This window comes from Hesperophylax consimilis, chromosome 1, assembly GCF_061612785.1.
Source record: "Hesperophylax consimilis isolate HC1 chromosome 1, BYU_Hcon_1.0, whole genome shotgun sequence".
Classification (NCBI taxonomy): Eukaryota; Metazoa; Arthropoda; class Insecta; order Trichoptera; family Limnephilidae; genus Hesperophylax; species Hesperophylax consimilis.
Genome location: NC_142836.1, coordinates 43,787,313 through 43,808,827, shown reverse-complemented (window position 1 = coordinate 43,808,827; position 21,515 = coordinate 43,787,313). Strand labels below are relative to the sequence as shown.

Here is a 21,515-nt window from a genome sequence, read left to right as displayed (position 1 = left end):
GACCAAAGAACTCCTGGATGACCCAATGCTCCAAAATCCTACAAAGAAACGGCCTAGATGAAAGCGACACTCAGAACCGAAGAAGCTATAACCTGAGAACGAGAAGAGCCGACCCCAACAGCCTACCTAGGCAATGAGTTGGGATAGTGCTAAGAAGAAGAAGAAGAAGATTGGAAAACCCTGTAGTTAGGAATGCCATAGTTCTACAGGCTCCGAGATTATTGGGGAGCTGGGACTAATATCTTTTTATATCTCTGTAGGTAATCACCTACAAATATGAAATATTAAAGTTCGTATCTAATTTTAATTTGACTTTTTCAAATGCAAAATATATTTTCATACCACAATTCAAAATAATAATACTAGTATTTTATTATTATTAATAAAATTAAATAAACATTTAATGGGCTTTTCTTAAATGGAAAATTATGTCTTCCTCTTGAGAGTAAAAAAACATACTTATTTACATATAAATAAGTTTTAGATTTCCATCGGATAGAAAAATATTAGTGATAGAGGAAAAGTGATAAGTAAATATGAATAGGAATCGAGGTGGTTGTGCGGTGTATAAATTTCGATATAATTTTTAATATCGAAACTCAAAACACAGCTGTTTTACATAGATATTAACATTTTTATCTGTGGTTTTGACCACCATAGACCACAGAATATTTTCCATCTGTTCAATGGCGTTTCGGTGTCTTGTTGTACATTTTTGGCGGATTTGCGCAGTAGTGCACTTATTTTTTTAAATTAAAGTTGTATTGCAAAATATTCTTTAATTTTTGCTGCAATTCATATTACCTAGATTAAGAAGCACAATTAAAAATGGGGGTCCCCAAATTCTTTCGTTACATCAGTGAGCGGTATCCCTGTTTGAGCGAGTTGATAAAGGGAGATCAGGTAATTTATTTGCACAAATATACCGGCCAAATATTATTATGTGAATAGTTCATTTTTCAGTTAAATTTGTGTGTTTCTGAACATACGTATCTTTACAAAAACACTTTAACGATATTATAAGCCGATAAAATAATTGTTGTACTAAGGTATAATATATTTTTTATTCTTATTGCACAAGCTTGCACTGTAATGTTTATGACGTTTTAAATTAGATATAATATTATTTTATCATTTTTGTAATTTCCTCATGTCTTATTTAGGTATAAATATATTTATGATTCACAATTATAAATACTTTTTAATAAATTGTGACAGCAGGTAAGTTATGGAAAATGGGAAGCCCATTTCCAATATTTTTGTTTCACATTCAGACATCATTTTTAAAATTGTGGTGAAATAATACTAAACACAATAAGATAAATCTCTTGATAGGATAAGTTAACCTCCTGTTCGCCATTAATAAGTACCTGCGGTCAATCGACGACAATAAGTGATTCATTTAGAAAAAATAATTATAGACTTAGGCGTTCAATCTTTGTACAAGCATATTTTTTATTTACTTTTCCTTTAAAAAAAATGGACGAACTTTGAACTTCAATACTGCTTAAGAGAGAGTCAAATAGCTGACGTATTGTCGTGAAACGTCGGGCATTTACTGAACCGCTGAGCGCTACCGAAATATCCTGAATGGATAACGTGTCTGATATTTAAGAATGTGTGAAATAAGAGAGAAATGAATTTTTTGATTGTGCCAATTGCCATTTGTACAGGGTTTTCCAATAAGAGGTGTTATTTTGATATTCAATCGTAAAAGATCAATGGTTTCGTTGCTTGTGTGGCACGTAGCGCCGTCTTGTTGAAATTAAACGTTGTCCAGATCAATACCATCCAATTTCGACCATAAAAAATCATTAATCATCTCTCGATAGCGATCCATTCACCGTAACTGTTGCTCCAGCCTCATTTTCGAAAAAGTAAAGTCCAATGACTCCGCCGGACCATAAACCGCACCAAACAGCCACACGTTGAGGATAGAGAGGCTTTTCAACAATAACTCTTGGGTTTTCCGAGCACCAGATGCGACAATTTTGCGTGTTGACGAAACCACCGAGGTGGAAATGGGCCTCATCACTCAAGATGATTTGCATTTGATTCACTCGAGTGAATTTTAATAATTTCAATGCATTGTTAATACGTTGTTGAAGAGTGTATCGTTCCATTTTTATTAATGGCGTAGTTTCTACTTGTCAAAAAATGACAGCTTCAAAAGTAACATCTACCGAAATAGCGGGCTATTCAAAATAACACCTCTTATTGGAAAACCCTGTATGAGGCGGAACTCGAGAGGAAACTAAGGTTTGTGTTCTTTTCAGGTTTCAGATTTTGACAACCTGTATCTGGACATGAATGGCATCATCCACACGTGCTCACATCCTGACGATAACAATCCACACTTCCGCATCACCGAGGAGAAGATATTTGCGGAGATCTTCCACTACATCGCCTACCTATTCCAGCTCATCGGCCCCAAGAAAGTCTTCTTCATGGCTGTGGATGGAGTGGCTCCCAGGGCTAAGATGAACCAGCAGAGAGGAAGGAGGTACATGTTCATACAATCTCCACATTTCTTTAATATTACCTTGTGATGTGTTGGTTCTTACTTTGATGATAACCATTATTAAATCAATAAGAAAGATTAATGATTACGATTAAGAAATCAATAAACAAACAATGCTATAATGTTAGAGTGATATTTTTGGGGGGTGTTTATCGTTTATTTATTTAGCCAACGTTTCGGACAACATTACAAGTAGTTATTACATCTAAGTAAAAACATTACACATCTACCCTGATGATGGATAGATGGATTGACCCCGATCGTAATGCTGTTCACTGCACAATACCCCAAAAATAAATTATGTACTACAATATGTACTTTTGACCATGCAAATCTTAAATCATAAATGCCATAACGATTTATGGTATTTTATATGATAAAAACATTTGACAAGTAAAAAAATTCTTATTATTATTTTATTTAATGAGCAGGCGGCATTCTGTTGATGCTCTCATATCTGATTTTTCAGTAAGTTTAACAGTAATTGAGTTGTTTTTAATTTTGTTTTGTTTTGTTTATCGAAAAAAATTGAATACCTTATATTATCTTAAGCGGTATTACATATAGCTTAAAATATAAATATTAATCAGATAAATGAATGTCATATTTTTTTTTTATTGCATCATTTATCATTGTCATTGGTAATCAAATGCTTTCAAATATGTTTTGTTTGGAAAACATTTGAAATTAAAATTATGAATTACCTGTTCACTACATTCCTAACGTTTATGGGATTAACCCTTTCACACCCGCATTATTGTTTCCACATATATAAAATATGTAATGCTTGATTTTTGGTATTTAATTTATTTTAGAAGTTATTCTACGTTAATGTGGCTTAAAATTGGACATCAGAGGGTATTTTTTAAATAGTAAGGTAAAATAAACAATAATAATAATAATTGGATAATTTGTAGAGCGCCGTTTTTGTTAAAAATCACCTCAAGGGCCCTGAGAACTGACAAAACAACACAAAAGTAATACAAATACATAACTGTTTCATGTCAAAAATGCACATTTACAATGTAGTGATAATCTCTAAGGTTTGAAACAAATAATATGTTAACTAAAATTCATTCAGAAATAAAGAAATAATTTAGGATAATAATCTTTAAAAATTCGCCATACTAGTCGAAAATATGTGCATCACTACCAGTGTTAATTTGAATGAACATTGAAATTCATTTACGATATTCTGGCAAATGACTGCGAACATTCAATTGAACTGATGTTATTATTATAGAAAATATTGATATCTCACCTTAAATGAAGTAATCAATGATGGCAGAAATTCTATGAAACTCACTATCAGCAGATGTCAAAATGTTTTTGTTTTTGTGGTGAGAATAAGGATTTCAACAAGTTATAAGAAAACCAAAACATGGCTTTTCTAAATCCCTAAAAAAATCACAAAGCGGCTGGGGCTGAAAGTGTTAAGGCTCAAAATACACTAAGTTTATCTTGCGCTGCTTACTGGCTGTAGTTGCTGAAAATACGCCAAATATATATTAAGTCATGTAAAATAGTAGCGAAAAGGTTTAAAATGCTTAAATTAATTAATATGGGTTGGGTGGTCCAGATTAAGGGGTTCACCAATAAGCATTCAAATCAGGAACAACTTTTTCTTATTCATGAACCTTCTGGTAATCATCAAGGCATCCATCAGGCCCACAGCCAGCCTCCCTCAAATTTCTCAATGTCGTCGGACCATTACGTCTGTTGTTGGCCTCTGCTCTTCTTTCCCAACCAAAGACGACATCCAATATTATTATAATCCCAACCATTCCACATTGTGTTATAATGAAGAACAAACGGAATTTCAGTTAAAACTATTGTAGGGATGTAATACTATCACCTTTCGGAAGTCAATGATCTATTTGGCTTCAAAATAACATAAAAACAATCTTATGTTGTTTGGTTAGATTCAGGACAGCCAAGGACATGCAGCAGCAGGAGGAGAAGGCGCGGCAGGCCGGGGAGAAGCTGCCCGAAGGGAAGAGGTTCGACAGCAACTGCATCACGCCGGGGACCGTGTTCATGGCGCGCCTGCAGGACCAACTGCGCTACTTCGTCAAGCAGAAGATTTCCACTGACAGCGCCTGGGCCAAGTGCCGGGTGGTGCTGTCTGGACATGAGGTACAAAAACAGTGCTAGCAAAACTACATATTTCTACATACATACATATTTTATTCCCTTCAAATATAATATAATATATTGCAAATCCAAAATCTGGAAATAGTTTCCGGTCACAATTTTCAAATCTGGTATTGGATTTTTTTTTTTTTTAAAGAAAGACAAACATTCCCAGGTTACGAATAACCTGACGAGGAATTGAACACACTTTGCGTTACCCAAATGCGATGTGAACTCAGCCACCGACCGTTAGAATATTACATAATATGTAATTGGAAAGCAGCTAAAAAGTCACCACAAAGTCTGTAATCTTGTTTAATAAAACACCATATTTGTATATAAATATTATCAAGTGAAAAACTCAGACGTTGTCATAACCAAAATTTAAAGATATAATAATTTACTATCTTTTTTTATATTTAAAAATATATAAAAAAAGTTATGCATCATTTTCCTCATACAAATTGAAACATTAATTTATTTAATGTTTTATATTTATTTGCTACTTTCTGAAGCCCCCACAGGTCTTTACACAGACTTTTTCGAAAGTGACCTTCCTCTTGTTTTGAATGTCAGGTCTGCAAAATGCAATCGGTCTCTGAATAAAACTGTAGATTTGTATAAAAATCAAAACCATGCCGCCCGCCCGCCACTGACACTCTTCTTTATATAAATTTTCCATGACTTGTTCTCTAATTCCAAATTATTTTGATATTATTTCAGACTCCAGGAGAAGGCGAGCATAAAATCATGGAGTACATCCGCTACTTGAAGGCCCAGCCCGAGCACGACCCCAACACGAGACATTGTCTGTATGGGTTGGACGCGGATCTCATCATGCTGGGACTCTGCTCACACGAACCAAACTTCTCACTGCTCAGGGAAGAGGTAATTATCTTATTCTAATGTTGCAGTTAAATCAGTACAAAAGGTCATTAAAACTTTTAGAAATTTAGTGTTTTAAATGAACTTCGATTTTAACTAATTTAGCCTATCCTTATCGTGTCAGACTCACATGCACCTAACTTCTTAACCTGCACCATACCAAACGAAAAATACCTTCGTCTTGTAACACGGCGTTACTGTATGGGTTTTGGAAATAATTACTTTTTTTCATTGGCTTGTATTAATTTATTAAACCTGAAATATTTAAAAAAAAAAATACAGTGTGTGGCAAGCCTACGCACGACGGAAGTGAAACTTTTAGTATTCTTCTCTCTCTCTTTTCATTTCATTCTCTCTTTTTTTCTGTCTATTGACATATTTATAAGTAGCATGTGATAAAAAAAAATTAAAAGTTATAAAAATATGGGATTCGAACCCGGGTCCTGCATAACGAGTGTCGAACGCTCTGCCTCTAGACCGCGAGGAGAGGTATCTCGCGCGACGAGAACCGCGTATACAACGTGTACTCCTCAATTGACTTGTCCCGCGCAAATTTTCATTTTCAAACACGGCAAATGAATAATATCACATAACGTCTCGTTAACGCTTTATATAGGGTCGAATCGAAGATATATCGGCAGTGTGAAGTCATATCTGTCGTTTTTCAAAATATTTGTCCGTTTTGGAAAAGATCTATCGTGTTTTAACAGTCTCATACCCGTATGGAGTCTGAATTTGAAAAACATATCTAAATTTTGAAAAACTCACTTACGGCTGTGTTTTTTACTAAAAAAATTTGTCACGCACGTCTGCGAGGGTAATTAGTCGCGTTATCGGCCTTGATTAGTAATTTTAATGATTCAAAATAAAAATAATTAATCAAAATACCGAGCGACTCTACCGGCTCGATTTGTAAGCTATATTTCGACCAAAATATCTAAAAGTCGCAGCACGAGAGCATTTTATCACTTTTCCTCGTATTAAAAAAATCACAAAAAGAAAAAAAAAATTAGTTAAAGCGGGGACGAACCTCGGTTCTTCACGACGACAGTCGGGCGCTCTGCCTCTAGACCGCGAAGCTGAGTATATTAATAATATATCCTCACCAGTTTTCCAGAGCCACATCTGTTCTGAATCAAGTGACTCTCGATGCCACTGACTGGCTGAATATCCCTAGCATTCTACTTTAACTTCCACCAACTCTCACCGTACCAATAAGAAGAATAGCTCAATTTTGCAGAAGGGCTGTTATGCAAACTGGTCATTATCAAAGTGCTGGCATTTAAAAAAAAATCTTTTCTTGATGCTATATTTAATTTGCAGGTGAAATTTGGAAAAAACATCCAAAAAGCCAGTTCCCCAGACGAGAACAACTTCTTCCTCCTGCACTTGTCCCTGCTGCGGGACTACCTGGAGCAGGAGTTCCTGGCGCTAAAGGAGGACCTGGAATTTGAGTACGACATGGAGAAGATCATTGATGACTGGGTACTAATGGGTTTCCTGGTCGGCAATGACTTCATACCCCCGCTGCCGCACTTGCACATACACAATGATGCCCTGCCCCTTTTGTTTGATATCTATAAGACTGTTATTAAAAAATTGGATGGTGAGTTATAATTTTTGAATTTATTTAAAATATATTATAGTAAGATTGAATACCGTAAGCCACTGAAGAGATACACTAAAAGAAGTGTATTGTGGGTGTGTCTGTGTGCCCGAAGTAAAGTAATTATTTTTGACTTCGGGTGAAATTTGCTTGGCAAAAAAGGGCTTGTGTGAGTTGGCATCATAAGTAATCTTTTGTAAATCGTTATAGAATATGCATAATATGAAAAAATAAAATTGTTATATAATATGCATTATTGTCCCCTTTTTCAGGATATATAAATGAAGGAGGAATTTTAAATTTAAAAAGGTTTGAAGTCTTTATGAAAGAATTAGCCAACCTAGATAAGGAGAATTTCCAAGAAACATACGCTGACTTAAAGTTTTTTGAGGAGAAGACTGGTAGGAAACCCAATGAAATGGAAAGAAAAAGCGTAAGCATGATGGCTCTGTAATTATTTCATCCGTTACCGTATGATTAAATAAAAATATTCTAAAGGCTCATATGATATAAGGCAGATATGAAGGAATAAAAACAGGTGCCATTTAAAAAAAAATAATTACATGTGCTGTTAGTTAATTATGATAATTTAATATATTTTTGTTGCAGTATAAAAATGTTCCCGACAATAATGACACTTTTGGAATGAGTGTTGAGGAAATCAAAGCAGAAGGAGACAAACCCATATCGGCTTTCCAGTCTGACTTGCAAGCTCTGATTAAATCTACTAATGAAATGGTTTGTACTATTTAATCATTTTTTCTGCTTTTCTACTTGCTCCACACAGGTGAGAAAAAAAATCCCTCAGGCCTACGTCATCTACGAGGATGCAGTGTGAAGAATATTTTAAGGGAAAGGAAGGAGAGGAAGTTCTGGGAAGAAGTATGAGGGGTGGGTAGGAATCTAGGGATCGATGTGTCCAGGACTGACGGATGTATGAATCCATCCCTCCCACTGCGGTGCAAGGCGATAGGTCGAGAGAGTCCAGCTGGAGAAGTCGCCCAGTCTCTCCCGGTCCGGCCCGCGATGCAGTAGGTGCGCGTGAATGCATCCACCGCCAAGACCTAGACGTACCTCACTCCAAGAAACCAGGCACCCCGAATAATTGGGGTGACCTATGGCAGGGGTGTTGGTTATCCATTAAATGTTTCCCGGGGCGGCGATACCTATAACCGCCTCCCAAATTGTATGCTTTGTATCAATGTAAACAAGCACTGTACGCAACCACATACATAAATAATTTCATACAAAATATTGTTTCCGTGCTTGAATTTAATTATGTTTTCATTTGTTTGTTTTTTCTAGGCTGTAGATGATGACGATGAGAAAGAATGGGATGATTTTAACACTGATGACGAAGAAGCAGAGGACTCTGGCGATGGTATAATTTTTTTTTAATTACATCATCTTTAGTAAAATATTTATTTAAAAGTTAATCTGCATTGATTGAATTGTGTAGATTTTTAATAATATTTTAATTGTTTTGTCCTCTCTCTTAGATAGTGAAGACAGACAATTCAATGCAGAGTTCATCCTACACAAGCGAGATTATTATCTAAATAAGTTGGAGTACAAAAAGGTGACGGGGTAAGTTGTCGGCAATTTATTATTATTCATAAATAATAGACAATCTTTATTTTTTGTTGAAATCAAATCATCCATTGCTACAGAAACAAAATTCACATAAAAATATGTACAACTTCATATTTCATCAGTTACATATTTTTAGAAACAACCTTCATGGAAATCATTACCTCCGTGGTCGTGGGGTAAGACTGTCGACAAGCAATCTGAGGGTCGCGGGTTCTTATCTCATTTTTTTTTGTGTTATTTCAAAATTTATTCATTTAAACTAATATATGAGTCGTGTAATGTCTATACCCGCTATATCAACTTTCATTGATTTGGAGAAAACCGAAAAAAACTGTCACATCTCTAGCGTACATAAGTAAATGCATTACAATTTTTTATATAATGAATTGGAGTAATAAAATTTCGAAAAGCATTTATTTTTCTATATATGTCTAGCAATAATTAAGTAATTTCGATAAATAAAATGGATATAGCGGATTTTGAAACTCACTTCGTGATTTTGAAAGTCAACTGAGCCGACATGGCGGGTTTAGAAACTCACGCGTAGATCATTTTGACACACGAGCGTGGCGTCAGAGCGGCGGCCATATTGTATTTTGGCAAAATAACTGCTTGTGATTCGTTGAATCCGATATAGCGGGTTTTGATAGTAACTTTCTGTATGATATAGCGGATTTGGTTTCTCACTCGCAGTTTTAACATGGTTTTTGGTCGCGATAAGGAGGGTTTTGAAACTCAATTTTAGGCTCCTCTTGTTGCTCGCAAAAATGTGAACAAGATGTCATACTCAGATCATTTTGTCAAAAAATCGGATATAGCGGGTATAGAAATTATAGGATTCATATACCTAGTATATTTGCAACACATTCTAGAGTGGAAGATACTCTCAGTATCGCCCTGGTGTAAGACCACCATTCAGAATTGAAATTTTTGGTGACCGGATCTGAATAGCCGGATATTTCCCCACCTCCCTGTTCCCCATCTCCTGCCCCTCCACACTACACACTTACTGGCTCCAGACAGTTGGGAATTAGTCAAATTTAGTAAATATCTCAGTCAAATATAATATTGAAATTTTTTTATTTTTTATTTATTTTTTTTTATAATATTTGAAAAAAATATTTATTTACATAGATAAGTATACAGGATATAAACAAGATATAAAACAATAGAAATTAAAGTAGCCTTTCCTCACCATAAAGAGACAATGCTCTTGTGTTTGGTGAGGGAATTCTAGTTCAATTATATATAATATATGCTAGTATTAATGTAAATAAATTATTAAGAAACAACACAAGATTAAAACAATATTACTTATAGATGTAAGTTGTGAACGTATTTTGGACTTATAATAGTTTAAGGTAGTTTTTTAATTTAAGGTGAAATTCCTGAATATTTTCGATATTTTTTAAATTTAATGGAAGGTTATTAAAATAAATTATGCCTAGATAAAGATAGGTATTTTGAATGAGCTTAATGTTAAATTTTGGGATTTTAATAGTTTTCTGGTATCTTGCTGATGTATTGAATTGCAAGTTATGAGTATTTGACTGTATTTCTTTGTAAATTTGAAGTATTGAATATTTTTGATACATTTTGTCTACTGTAGGTACTTTGAAAATTGAAAAAAGAATTTCAGTAGAAAATTTTAACGGTTTTTTCAAAATTACTTTGATTTCCAATCTTTGAACTACTTTAAGTGGGTTCAAAATTTTATTATATGTTCCTCCCCAACCAATAATACCATATTGTAATATAGATTGAACAATAATTATGTTTGCAATTATTTATTTATTAATCTTCTACATATAAATAAATTAATACATATAAATGCTTCTAAAATATCAACCTTTTTACATTTGTCTAAAATAACAAATTGCATTAATTTTTTTTAAAACCCTGCTCTACACACTGCATTGTGCAGTGCACCTCAAGGTAGTCTTAATTTCACTGGACTGCAAAAGTAGCCAGCCGCACAATAGGGGTATATAAATTGCATGTTTCTTTCTGTGTTTGTTAGTGACGTGCTCCGCGAGCAGGCCGAGTGCTATGTGCGCGCAGTGCAGTGGGTGCTCCACTACTATTACCAGGGCTGCGCCAGTTGGTCATGGTACTACCCGCACCACTACGCGCCCTACATCTCCGACGTGGTCAACTTCAAGGACATGGACCTGACCTACGAGATGGCAAAGCCTTTTAAGCCATTCGAGCAGGTACATGATCAGATTCCATTCAAAAACATTTTCAATCTTGCCGTGAAGAGGTCTTACATTCTATGGACTATCATCGTGTTAGACATTTTATTATAGCATTCTGAATCGTGCCTAGAAACAGGTAATTCCGAATCTTGTATAGAAAGAGGTCCTATATTCTGAATCTTGTTGTGAAAGAGATTTGATGTTCTTAATCTTGCAAAGAAAGAGGTCCTTTATTCTGAATATTGTTGTGAAAGAGATTTGACGTTCTTAATCTTGCATAGAAAGAAGTCCTATATTCTGAATCTTGTTGTGAAAGAGATTTGACGTTCTTAATCTTGCAAAGAAATAGGTCCTATATTCTGAATCTTGTTGTGAAAGAGATTTGATGTTCTTAATCTTGCATAGAAGGAAGTCCTATATTCTGAATCTTGTTGTGAAAGAGATATGATTCTTAATCTTGCCTAGAAAGGTCTTAAAATCTGAACCTTTCTGTGAAAGTGGTTTGACGTTCTGGACCTTGCCTAGTAATAGGTTCGATATTCTGAATCCTTTTCTGAAAGAGTTCTGACATTCTGAACCATGTGTATGAAGCAGTTTGATGAGTGTTTTTAAATGATTAATTCCAGTTGTTAGCCGTTCTGCCTGCGGCCAGCAAGGATCTGCTGCCTGTGCCTTTCCACTTCCTGATGACCAATGATAATTCTCCCATTCTCACCTACTATCCCCTGGAATTTGAGACTGACCTCAACGGGAAGAAGAATGATTGGGAGGCTGTGGTGGTCATTCCTTTCATCAACGAGGTAAGCAAACTTTGCAAGCATGTGGTAAAACTGTGTGTCAATTTTTGGATATGGAAAAAATAGTTGAAAATTGTTCTCTAAAAAAATGCTCAAATAAAATACATAATGTCGATGTTTAAATTAAAATTATTATCGTCCCTTAGCTAACAACACTGCATAAGTCATTTTTACCAACTTTACAGGAGACGAAAAAAACTGTTTATTTAAACCGACTTGGGCGCTGTTACTACTTTTTGAATTAAGGCTTCTAATTGACTGAAATCTATATCATGTGACCAATGGTTAGACGCGCAATGAGCAGCTCTATCTATCGGCATTAAAATGTGAAAACCGCCAATTTTCGACTTGAGCAGTGTTGTAAGCTAAGGGACGTTATCCTTCTTTTAGACTCATTTCGAAATATTTCCAAACATTAATTCGATTATGCCCAGATCTATGAATTTTTACACAACGTTGCTTGAAATGGCTTTATCCGTTTTTGGTGACCAGATCTGAATAGCCAGGTACTCCCCCACCTTCCTCTTCCCCATCTCCTTTTCCTCCTCATTACCTTCAGCCTCACAACATACCCTAATTGGGGATGCCATAGTGCCACACGGGCATTGGGAGCACTTGGGACTCTTGTGCGGTATTTGTGTAAAAAAATAAATGTGCTTCTCTTCTATTGATCACAAGCCGAAACGAACTTGGAATCAGGATTAACGGGGACCTGTCAAAAAAACAAAATGGCGTTTTATGTGCAATTTGATGACAATGTTACATTGACTTTCTATGAAACAACCCGTCCTTAGTCACTCAAATCCTTTTATAAAGCACAAAAGCACTTCAGATCTTTTTAAAATCAACTGTAGATTCCAGTGTTCTGGTGCAATATGCAAGTTGTGCTTTATAAAATTCCAACCTAAAAGAGAAGTATTGCAGTTCTGCCGCGGTAACTAAAAACGGTGTCTTCCTTGAGACTCTCAAGGAAGTTTTTTTATTTACCATGGCAATGTTGTACAACACAAGTTTTTATTTACCATGGCAATGTTGTACAACACAAGTTTTTATTTACCATAGCAATGTTGTACAACACAAGTTTTTATTTACCATGGCAATGTTGTACAACACAAGTTTTTATTTACCATGGCAATGTTGTACAACACAAGTTTTTATTTACCATGGCAATGTTGTACAACACAAGTTTTTATTTACCATGGCAATGTTGTACAACACAAGTTTTTAAACTTTTTTCTAAAGCAATTGATGTAATAATCAAATGTTATTTATTTATGCACTAACAAAAGTAATTATTGTATTTGGTGCAGACTAACTTACTGGAGGCCATGCATCCGTTCTACGAGCAGCTTTCCGAGGATGAGACCAAGAGAAACACTCATGGACCGATGCACATCTATGATTTTACTCCGCAAGACTTAGGTTTGATATTTATTTATTTTACAGATAAATTAAAATATTAAACAATGTTTCGTTGTAATACCGTTGTTTGACCGGTTGGTGGCCGAGTTGACATCGCGTTTGGGTCCCACCCAGGCGTAGTGTGTTCAATTCCTCGGCTGGCTAAGTCCTCCATCACAACACAAGCAACATTTTCAGCTTACTGTGGTGGTAGTAGGAGATTTTCAAATATTGCCAGGTTATTCGTAACCCTGGAATGTTTGTCTTTCTTTTTAAAAAAATATAATAAAATATTAAATGACTAAATAAAATACACTAAGGGCGAGTTGTTTCGGAAAAAATCACATGTGACAAAGTCATCACATGGTCAATCGACTCAATTTTCCATAAATTGGGTTGTTTCGTGAAAATGTGATCAGCCGAAATCGGCTGATTAGCGCAAATAATCCAATTGTTTTAGAATGACGCGTGCGGAAACGTCACAATTGCGATCTGACAGGCTGCATGCACTACAGACTATCGATTACTGGTGATCACGACTGGACTATTTATTACTTAAACAACAATTAAAATTTCACAAGTTAACGGTTTTGTGGGAAGAAGTTTAGATACCCTTTCTGCGTTAAATATTGTCAATATTCGTTTTCATTTCATTGGTTTCAGTCATTGGAAATGATTTAAAACTTTAAAAAAATACAAAGCACAAGTTTGTTTCTCTTGTCGACACATGTATTTTAAACTATTGCCAACTGTAAAAATGTATATTTTATGACAATTTAACAAACCTTCACAGAAGGAGTTCAGTTTATAAATACAGTATAAAGCACTGGTTAAACCCTCACGTATGAATGTTACATAGTTCGGGACACATGAGCACAAACCTGCAACCGCCATTCATTTTTATTGTTTAATTACCTACTAGTCATAGCTGTATAAAACTACACAAACACATAATATTCATAATATTTTATAATTAAAAGCCTATTCTCAATGTTACAACAATTATATATATATATAATTTTATTTAAATCTCTAAATAGTATAAAACAAAGTCACTATCCGCGTCTGTCTGTTTGTGCGCTTAGTTCTTCTAAACTATGCAATGTAGTTTGATAGGGTTTTCACTATCATTTAGAGAATTTCTTCTGGAAGGTTGATGTATATAATACATGGATATTATATTTATAGAATGTAGAGAAAAGTCGAGAAACGCCGGGTACACATCAGCTAGCAAGAAATAAAACTAAACCATGTTCTATCAGTTCAAATGCTTCAAAAGAAAATAATAACATTTAAGAAAGTTCAAATGCTTATTTATTTATAGAGGTAAAACTTCCTCTTTATAAGATATATGTAGCATATGGATAACAAAAACTTAGTTTTATATACAGTATGTGGGTAGATGCTGCAATGTGCAGTACCCAATCTGCCATAGTACGTTAAGCTTTAATATCAAAGTAATATACCACATACATCAAATTAACAATAATTATGACATAGGCCCCAAAGAATATTATTTTTCACTTCTTCTAACACAGCAAACTTATTTTGTGGCACCATTTTAATTGAAATTAATAAAATACTTCGTTTTTACCACTTTTATTGTTTATTACCAACATGTTTCATGAGCAACGCTCACTTCTTCAGGGTTTTTAATAAAACTAATTATAAATAATAGACATAAACAATGATGTCAATAGAAAATAATAGACATAGACAATGGTGTCATTAAAAATAATAGACAAATTGTTCCATATTGCCTCTCTTTCCCCTATCCGTTTTATCTTTTCATTGTTGTCATTGTCTATTATTTTTTAATGACACCATTGTCTATGTCTAATATTTTCTATTGACACCATTGTTTATGTCTATTATTTATAATTAGTTTTATTAAAAACCCTGAAGAAGTGAGCGTTGCTTATGAGTCGGACGCCAGCATCCGAGAAATATTTTTGCTTGGTTTTTTTTTTTAAAGTGCTATTTTAACCCTTATCTATAGAGAAATTGTATGAAGAACAAGGTCAAAATCGCTTGCGCTAATATCAGTCTAGAAGATACCTTTTATTTTATTAGTGTAGCCTCTTTGGTAGCTTTCAAATTGACTTCTCTATGAAAAGCCGTTGACATCTTTTTTGTGCATCTTTTTCAACGTTCGCTGGTGGACGGACTGCTACAGTAAAGACTGTATTATACGACGAATTTCCCAAAGAAACGTAAGTAAACATGATTTTATGCATAGTTCATTGAACAAGTCATGTGTTTTTCATAAATATAATTCATTTTTGCAAAAGACAAATACGTAAAATTCCTGTCAAAAACTGGAAGTGTTTTCGCTCTGAAAATTTATTGTGTTTGAATCAAGTTATTTATGTCATATATTACATTATTTGGAATGATTTACATGTTATTGTGTAGAAAAACCATTTGAGAGAATATATAAAAGCTTTTGTTTTGTCAATATTTAGTGTTTATTTTATGAAAAATGAATTACTGGCCGAAAATGTCAAAAAAAACTTGCTTATAAAAAGTTCGTTTTTGTTTATCAGTATTGACATCGTAATATTATATTATTTGTAGAGATTCATATGTCATTATGTAGGGAAAACTATTGGCATTGTGTTTCAAAATCATTGTTTAGTCAATATTTAGTTAAAATATTATAAAAAAATAAGTTTTGCATCTCAGCAATTGACACCAATACAATCAAGATTTCCAATTTGTTTGAATGTATGTGTTTACGGAATTTTACGAAAGCTTTGAAAAATGACTAGTGTCGCCACCTGTAGTGATATGTGAATATTGCAATCTCCATACAAAAGAAACAACCACTGCAGGGTGTACTAGAAAATGTAAAACTATTGTTTTATTTACGGAAATATTTTTTTTGTTATTTATTGTTTTATGAAAAATCGTAATAAATATCACAAAATTAGATCAGGTGTACAGGATGTGCTAAAAAAAATTATAAGATTTTTTTTTATATATGATAAAAAAAACAGTATGCAATTATAAATATCTTTTTTAAAATTATATAAATACAAGTATATGTCTGATTGCTTCTATCGCTTTGCAGAATGGAGACCACAATACAACATGATACAGGGGGCAGAACCACCAAAGACACCGCATCGATCGCCATGACGGTATGTTTTGTATTAGTAGTAGTTATATTAGGTTGATTGTACGCTTCATCTTTTCCAGAATTGAAAGACATTAGTGTAACAATAAATGTTTACTGTTTCAGGTTTCAAATCGGCCACATAAGAGGAACATAAGAGAACATAACATAAGAGGAACTTAAATAAATACGATGAAAAAAAACTTTTTTTTACTAAACATTTTTTTATTGAACCCCACAGCACTTGAATAAAAAAATGTATTTCATGTAATATAAAATTAAAATAAATATGATGAAACATAAATCTCCGACTTTTATTTTTATTGAACCACCCAGTTACTTGAAATTGAAAAAATGCATTTTATGTGATATAAAATTGAAATAAATATTATGAAAAAAAATATCACTAAAATTTATTTTTATTCTCATTGAATCATGATCATTGCACCACTCTGTATTTCGATAAATATCTGTATACAAAAATGGCGGCCATTTTGGATATCGATGTATTGAAGTTGGTCAACTGTCTGAGGTAAATATTGTATATATTAGCATTGTTTTGGATATAAATTCATTATCGAAATAATAGGTGTGAGGTTCCATTAGAAAGGTAATTCTATCTAGTTTATTTTGATGTAATTTTTATAATATTTCGCAATATAATTGTGTCAAAAACCAGGTTAGTAAAGTGACAGCGAAAATTTACATCATAGTGCATAAATATATTTTTAGCATTATTTATTTACAGGTTTCTAGTATAAAAAAATATTATTAGTAACAACAATAGTATGAACTACCAAAAACTGAAAGAATTGCTTTCATAACTTTATACAATACGACACAAAAAAATTCTAAAGTGCACGCTTGGCTTGACATTTTTTTTTTGAAAAGCCTAAAATATTTTACATTTTCAAAACAACGTAAATGCCATTATTTCTTTGAAAACACTTTTGGTTTGTTTTTTTTTCATATAGGCTATTTATTCAGGTTTGTGTAGAAATAATAAAATCCGTTTATATTCATATACATAATTTTTTTGACAATTGTTTCCCGAACGGGGGAATTTTTTATTAATTTTTCAGATAAAGTTAGCTATTCTGGGAAAACGTCTTACGATATAATCATGAACTATATATGAATAATTAGCTACATTATCTGGTAAACAGAAAACAATCGAAAAAAAAGCAAATACTTAGTTTTCATTAAGATATTTGAGCAGAACACATCGAGGTAATTTTCGCGCCGTTTCCGAAATTTCGTCCCACATTCAACAGGTTAATGTTAATGTTAAAAAATGGTTTTATTTTAGTGTTTAGTGTTGTTTCAATGAGTCACATGATTATAAAGTATTGGTTTGATAATATTTATGAAACACCTTATAATTTGTCATATTTCAACAAGAAATCATACATATTCACTTATTTAGGACGGGTTGCTTCGGAGAATTTGAACAATTCATCAAATTTCAACGTTCATTTTCAAGTTCTGCGAAAGATTTTTTCAAGTTCTGTGTTTATTTCAGTTTTGTCAAGCAACTAGCCTATAATGATATATTAACAGAACTTGAATAGGTCTTTCACAGAACCCGAAAATGAATGTTGAAATTTGATGAATTGTTCAAATTCTCCGAAACAACCCGTCCTTAGAGAATGAATGCAATAAACAATAAACTTATCTGATTATTGTCATTTTTGAACAGGTGAATGCCGAGCACCTGAGTACTTCCCTCTGGTGAGATCATGTCACGCACGTGAGACTCCCGTGTGGCTGCAAGATATTGCGGTGGCCCCAGAGCAGGTGGTACGCGGCCCGCTGCCCAACCCCACGCGCGGCCTGCTCTACCCCGGCATCCCCACCCTGCGACACCTTGACTTTAAGGTAAGGTTTAGTTGAACATGCATCCTTATCAATTGTTCAGTTCAATTAGTAACGACCACACTGAATGAGCAAAAACATATTTTTGATTTTTTGGATTCTTTCGAAATCCTCTAATTAGCTAAGGCTTGTAGCAAAACATAAATCAAATAAGCCGCAGAATTATATACTACGTAATTTGTAATGGTATAGTGTACATTTTGTTTAATATCTCTGTACCAGACGTGTGTCTGTACGAGATTGTAGATTTAGGCACCAGTCTATGGCAGATGGGGTGAAGAGAGGCGGCTGATGATCAGGAGTTACTTTGTAGGTAAGTAAAAAACTTGTTGAGTGGTAAAGTTAAAATGATTTATTTTCACGAAAATCGTGAGTTTTATTCATTATGGTTGACGTGATAGCGACATTCGCATATCGGCCGGAAGAGGGTGGGAAAATCTGCCCACACTGGAAGACACTAAAATGCGGCACCGAAATGTTAGTTTGTCATTTTGTCCAAGTGCTCTGCAAAAGTGGTTGTTTAATAATGCTTAACCAAAATAATTACATATATAGATTCACCTGTATAATATACAGTGTTTTATTACATTATGTGAGTTCAGATGTATGACTTATCAGTATATTTTTAGATGTAAATAAAATAATAACATTTAAGAAAATTTGTAAAAAATAATATGAAATTTGATCCTCGGGCGATCAAACATGCGAAATCTGTTCAAATGTTATTTTTATGAGGTGCCCCATAGGGTAGCGCTCTGAAATCTTTTTATTTCACTATGCTACGAGATTCCTGGATATTCATACAGGCAAAAATGTAAAATTTATGACACAAAAATGAAAATGTAAAACATGTATTTTAATTAATTAATTTACTATCTCCCCATTGGCGTTGTATCCCAAACAGTTTTTTATTATTTTACTGCCGCTAGGGAGATGTAAAAGATATGGAAGAGATAGTATTGATTTATGTATGAGATAGTATTATTTATTTATTTATTGATGATTTTGAACCAGCTAGGCGAAGTGTGTCAGCGGTGTGGTATCCATGCTTTTCGGAGTCAGAAATTTCTGCGGATTCTGGCTAGAATCTGCTTAGAATTGGGCAGTGGCGTTGAGTGGAAATTTCACCAGTGGAAAATATTTTATCAAAATTATGAAATTTTGGAAAAAGATTAAATTTGCAGAATGACATCCATTACCCTCTCTTTCCCAAAGTATTTGTTTTACATCTTATTCTGGCAAAAAAAATTTGGATGCTGTATCGTACGTATCCAGAACCATGCCTGCATTTTCAATAAAATTCATATTTACGTAAAACTGAAAGAACACTCTGACTCCGAAATCTGCAGATACCGTGTTGCCGACACACGCCCAGAAATATGCCAAACACACAGACTACGAAATCTTCAGATACCGTGTCGCTGACACATAAAAGATCTTTTAATTCAATTAACTTTATCAAATAATACACCACATGTAATTAGTAAAGAGAATTACATGCTGATATAGTAACAGAACCTGAAACAAATCTAAAGAAACGTCATCTTTTCACCCGGAGCCACCAGACGAGGAAATGACCTCCTCCAAGGAACTGCCACAGTATTTACGTTGTCGCCCCTCCACTGTTCACCGGATGGAATTTGAAATTTCAATGCCCGACACCTACAGCAAATCACAGCAATGTGGAAATAAATAGCATAATTACAAGCTCTAAATAACTATTTCTGATAACCTCGGACGAAATTACGAGAAACTGGTCATAATTATGACAAAGAAATAAATATCAACATTAAAAAATTACTATACGCTAAAATAATAACCTGAAAACTTACATCCAACTGTATTTCCTGCAATTTGAAAAAATATTCAATCCAAAAATGTCAAGCATCAAAACCAATATGTAAAACTATATATTTTATTGAGATTTAGGGTGATGGTTTAGGTAAGTTGAACTGGCCTATTTAGAGGTATGGCCCCATAATGTTGCCTTTCCCTCGGCCAGCCAACAGCCGAGAGGAAAAATACCTAACTAAATTCACTCCCCATGAAAGAGGAGGTTCTCAACAGGGAAGACCCGACTCGAGTTTGCCCTATTAAAGTAGAGCCAGATTCAATGTCAAGTCAGTTCTATAACTACCTCTGAAAAAGAAACAACTCTTCTGAAAAACCAAAACCAAGTCTTTAAGTGAAATATTTAACAGTGTAATAAAATAATAAATATTCAGTAATAAAATCAGTTCCCTTCCAGTTAAAAATCAGTTTTGCTATTAGTAGATTCATGTGTCAAGACAGATTTTGAAATCAATTCTTCCCTGTACTTTAACGTAGCTTCACTCCAATTTTCACCAACCTCTCCGAGGCTGATTTCATGACAAATTGTGTGCAGCACCCTATTGTATACAGTATCTGTACAAGACGAATAACTGTCTCGTACAGAGGCATTGGGCCGAGAATCAAAATGGGAATTTTCTGGGAAGCTTATCAGTATGTACATTATTGTATATTATTGTATATTTATTTAATATCCACGGCAAAAATACACCTTACACAATAATTGCCTGTCACAGAATTACAAGCAGTGGCGGCTCGTGACTTTTGGTTGTAGTAGAGTGCTAATATTACAAAAAATTGAATTTTTGATGTTGTAGCTGAAAACGATTTTTTATTTTTTTTCGAAAATTCGATTTTTTATATGAAGTTTTTCGGGAAATCCGTGCAGCGCACGGCCACACTGAAATTTCCTGAAAAAATTTATACAAAAAATCGAATTTTCGAAAAAAAAAAATCTTTTTCAGCTACAACATCAATAATGCATTTTTTTTGTAATATTAGCACTCTAGTACACCCAAAGGTCACGAGCCGCCAGTGAATATAAGCATAATCAAATAGTAAAAATAATTTATACAAATATAACAATTAACTGTTGCATTTGATCGTAAAATGACAGCAGAAAATATAAAATTAAAACAAGCTCTAGAAGGATATAAAAGTAGGAGATAAAAGTACATACAAATATAATAAACAAGTATAAGTAGACATAGGTTTAATTAATATTGATTGAAAAGATATGATAGTATAGACTTCTTGTACCTATGGAACCTTCTGTGCAGTTAAATATATCCGCCACATCTGCATAATATCTATTACTAACTTCATGTAATCTATGTACAAGTGAGTGTTTGAAATGTTCAATCCTGGTACATATTGTTACATTTAAACAGGGTTTTGGAAAGAGTAGCTCTCTTAGGTTTATGAAATTCAATGAGGTTAAATTAATCAGGGCTGTCTGTACTACCATTTACAATTTTGGACATAAATATTAAGTCGGATATAATTCTTAAATGTAAGAGTTTTAATAAATTTAATATATTCATCAAATAATTATAGT

The 21,515-nt window shown here is 33.8% G+C and overlaps 1 protein-coding gene across 2 annotated transcripts in view; it reads left to right on the top strand.

The window, feature by feature from the left end:
• Positions 1-676: 676 nt before the first annotated feature.
• Positions 677-21,515, top strand: part of pcm (5'-3' exoribonuclease pacman) — a 46,803-nt gene continuing 25,964 nt past the window's right edge. For both annotated transcript variants that reach the window (XM_089634385.1, XM_089634393.1), the window contains exons 1-13: positions 677-903; positions 2,277-2,503; positions 4,444-4,657; positions 5,378-5,542; positions 6,863-7,145; positions 7,418-7,578; positions 7,755-7,883; positions 8,451-8,526; positions 8,645-8,732; positions 10,759-10,951; positions 11,563-11,736; positions 13,044-13,155; positions 17,952-18,130. In XM_089634385.1, the coding sequence (XP_089490511.1) occupies positions 829-903; positions 2,277-2,503; positions 4,444-4,657; positions 5,378-5,542; positions 6,863-7,145; positions 7,418-7,578; positions 7,755-7,883; positions 8,451-8,526; positions 8,645-8,732; positions 10,759-10,951; positions 11,563-11,736; positions 13,044-13,155; positions 17,952-18,130 (2,076 nt within the window). In that variant the 5' untranslated portion in view covers positions 677-828. The remainder of the gene's footprint in view (positions 904-2,276; positions 2,504-4,443; positions 4,658-5,377; positions 5,543-6,862; positions 7,146-7,417; positions 7,579-7,754; positions 7,884-8,450; positions 8,527-8,644; positions 8,733-10,758; positions 10,952-11,562; positions 11,737-13,043; positions 13,156-17,951; positions 18,131-21,515) is intronic.